General features: G+C 70.4%; 1 protein-coding gene across 1 annotated transcript in view; it reads right to left on the reverse strand.

Annotated features, from left to right (window-relative positions):
- Positions 1-723, reverse strand: part of CD5 (CD5 molecule) — a gene marked incomplete at its 5' end in the record, with an annotated part of 15,919 nt that overhangs the window by 5,479 nt on the left and 9,717 nt on the right. The window contains one exon of the mRNA XM_014539191.1: positions 570-720. Coding sequence (XP_014394677.1) covers positions 570-720 — 151 coding nt within the window. The remainder of the gene's footprint in view (positions 1-569; positions 721-723) is intronic.

Here is a 723-nt window from a genome sequence, read left to right on the forward strand (position 1 = left end):
TGGGGGCCCACGCTGCCGGCAGAGAGGGACCACCTCGCAGCGGGTGGGCATCCTGTGGGATGACCTTCCCCCCCGCCTCCCCGCAGGCCAGGACCGGTCTTCCCTGTTTTGAGCTGTGTCTCCTTCCCCTCCGTTTCTCACTGACCCTGGTGTGGGGGACCCACGGACCAGCCTCATCGGCCACCGTCCCTCGACCACACCGGCTCCGGGGGAGGCCCTCCGGGGACGGCTCTGCACTCTCTCTGCCTGCGGTTCCCCGGGCCTTCCACTCCCACCATCGCTGCAACCTCGTCGGTGTCTGGGCTTACAAACTCCCCTCCCGTGAGGCTTGTCCTGCTCCGGGCCCCGCACGGCCACGCTTCCCGCCTAGAACCTTCTCTCCTTGGCTCCACCGCGCTCCTCTCCTTCAAAACCCTCCAGGAGACCCTGCCCCCTCCTGCAGGCCCCGCGGGCCGCCTCCGTGTGCCATCGGGCGGTCAGGCTGTTTGTGCCCTGTGCTACCCGCAGGGGTTTCGGGATCGGTGGTGCCTGACCGTCCGGGGATGCCCGTGGGTCCTGCCCCGGCTCACTCACCAGAGCAGACGAGGGCGAGGGCCCGGCCGCCCTCCCAGGGCTGCGCTCTCCGGAAGCACTGCTCCAGGGAGGCACAGCTGGTGTTCTGGGCCCTCCATCGGATGGGCAGGGGCCTGCGCGCCCCTGGGGCCGGGGTCCCCTCTGCCTCTG

The sequence above is a fragment of the Myotis brandtii genome, unplaced genomic scaffold (genome assembly GCF_000412655.1).
Source record: "Myotis brandtii unplaced genomic scaffold, ASM41265v1 scaffold2089, whole genome shotgun sequence".
In the NCBI taxonomy this organism is placed as follows: domain Eukaryota; kingdom Metazoa; phylum Chordata; class Mammalia; order Chiroptera; family Vespertilionidae; genus Myotis; species Myotis brandtii.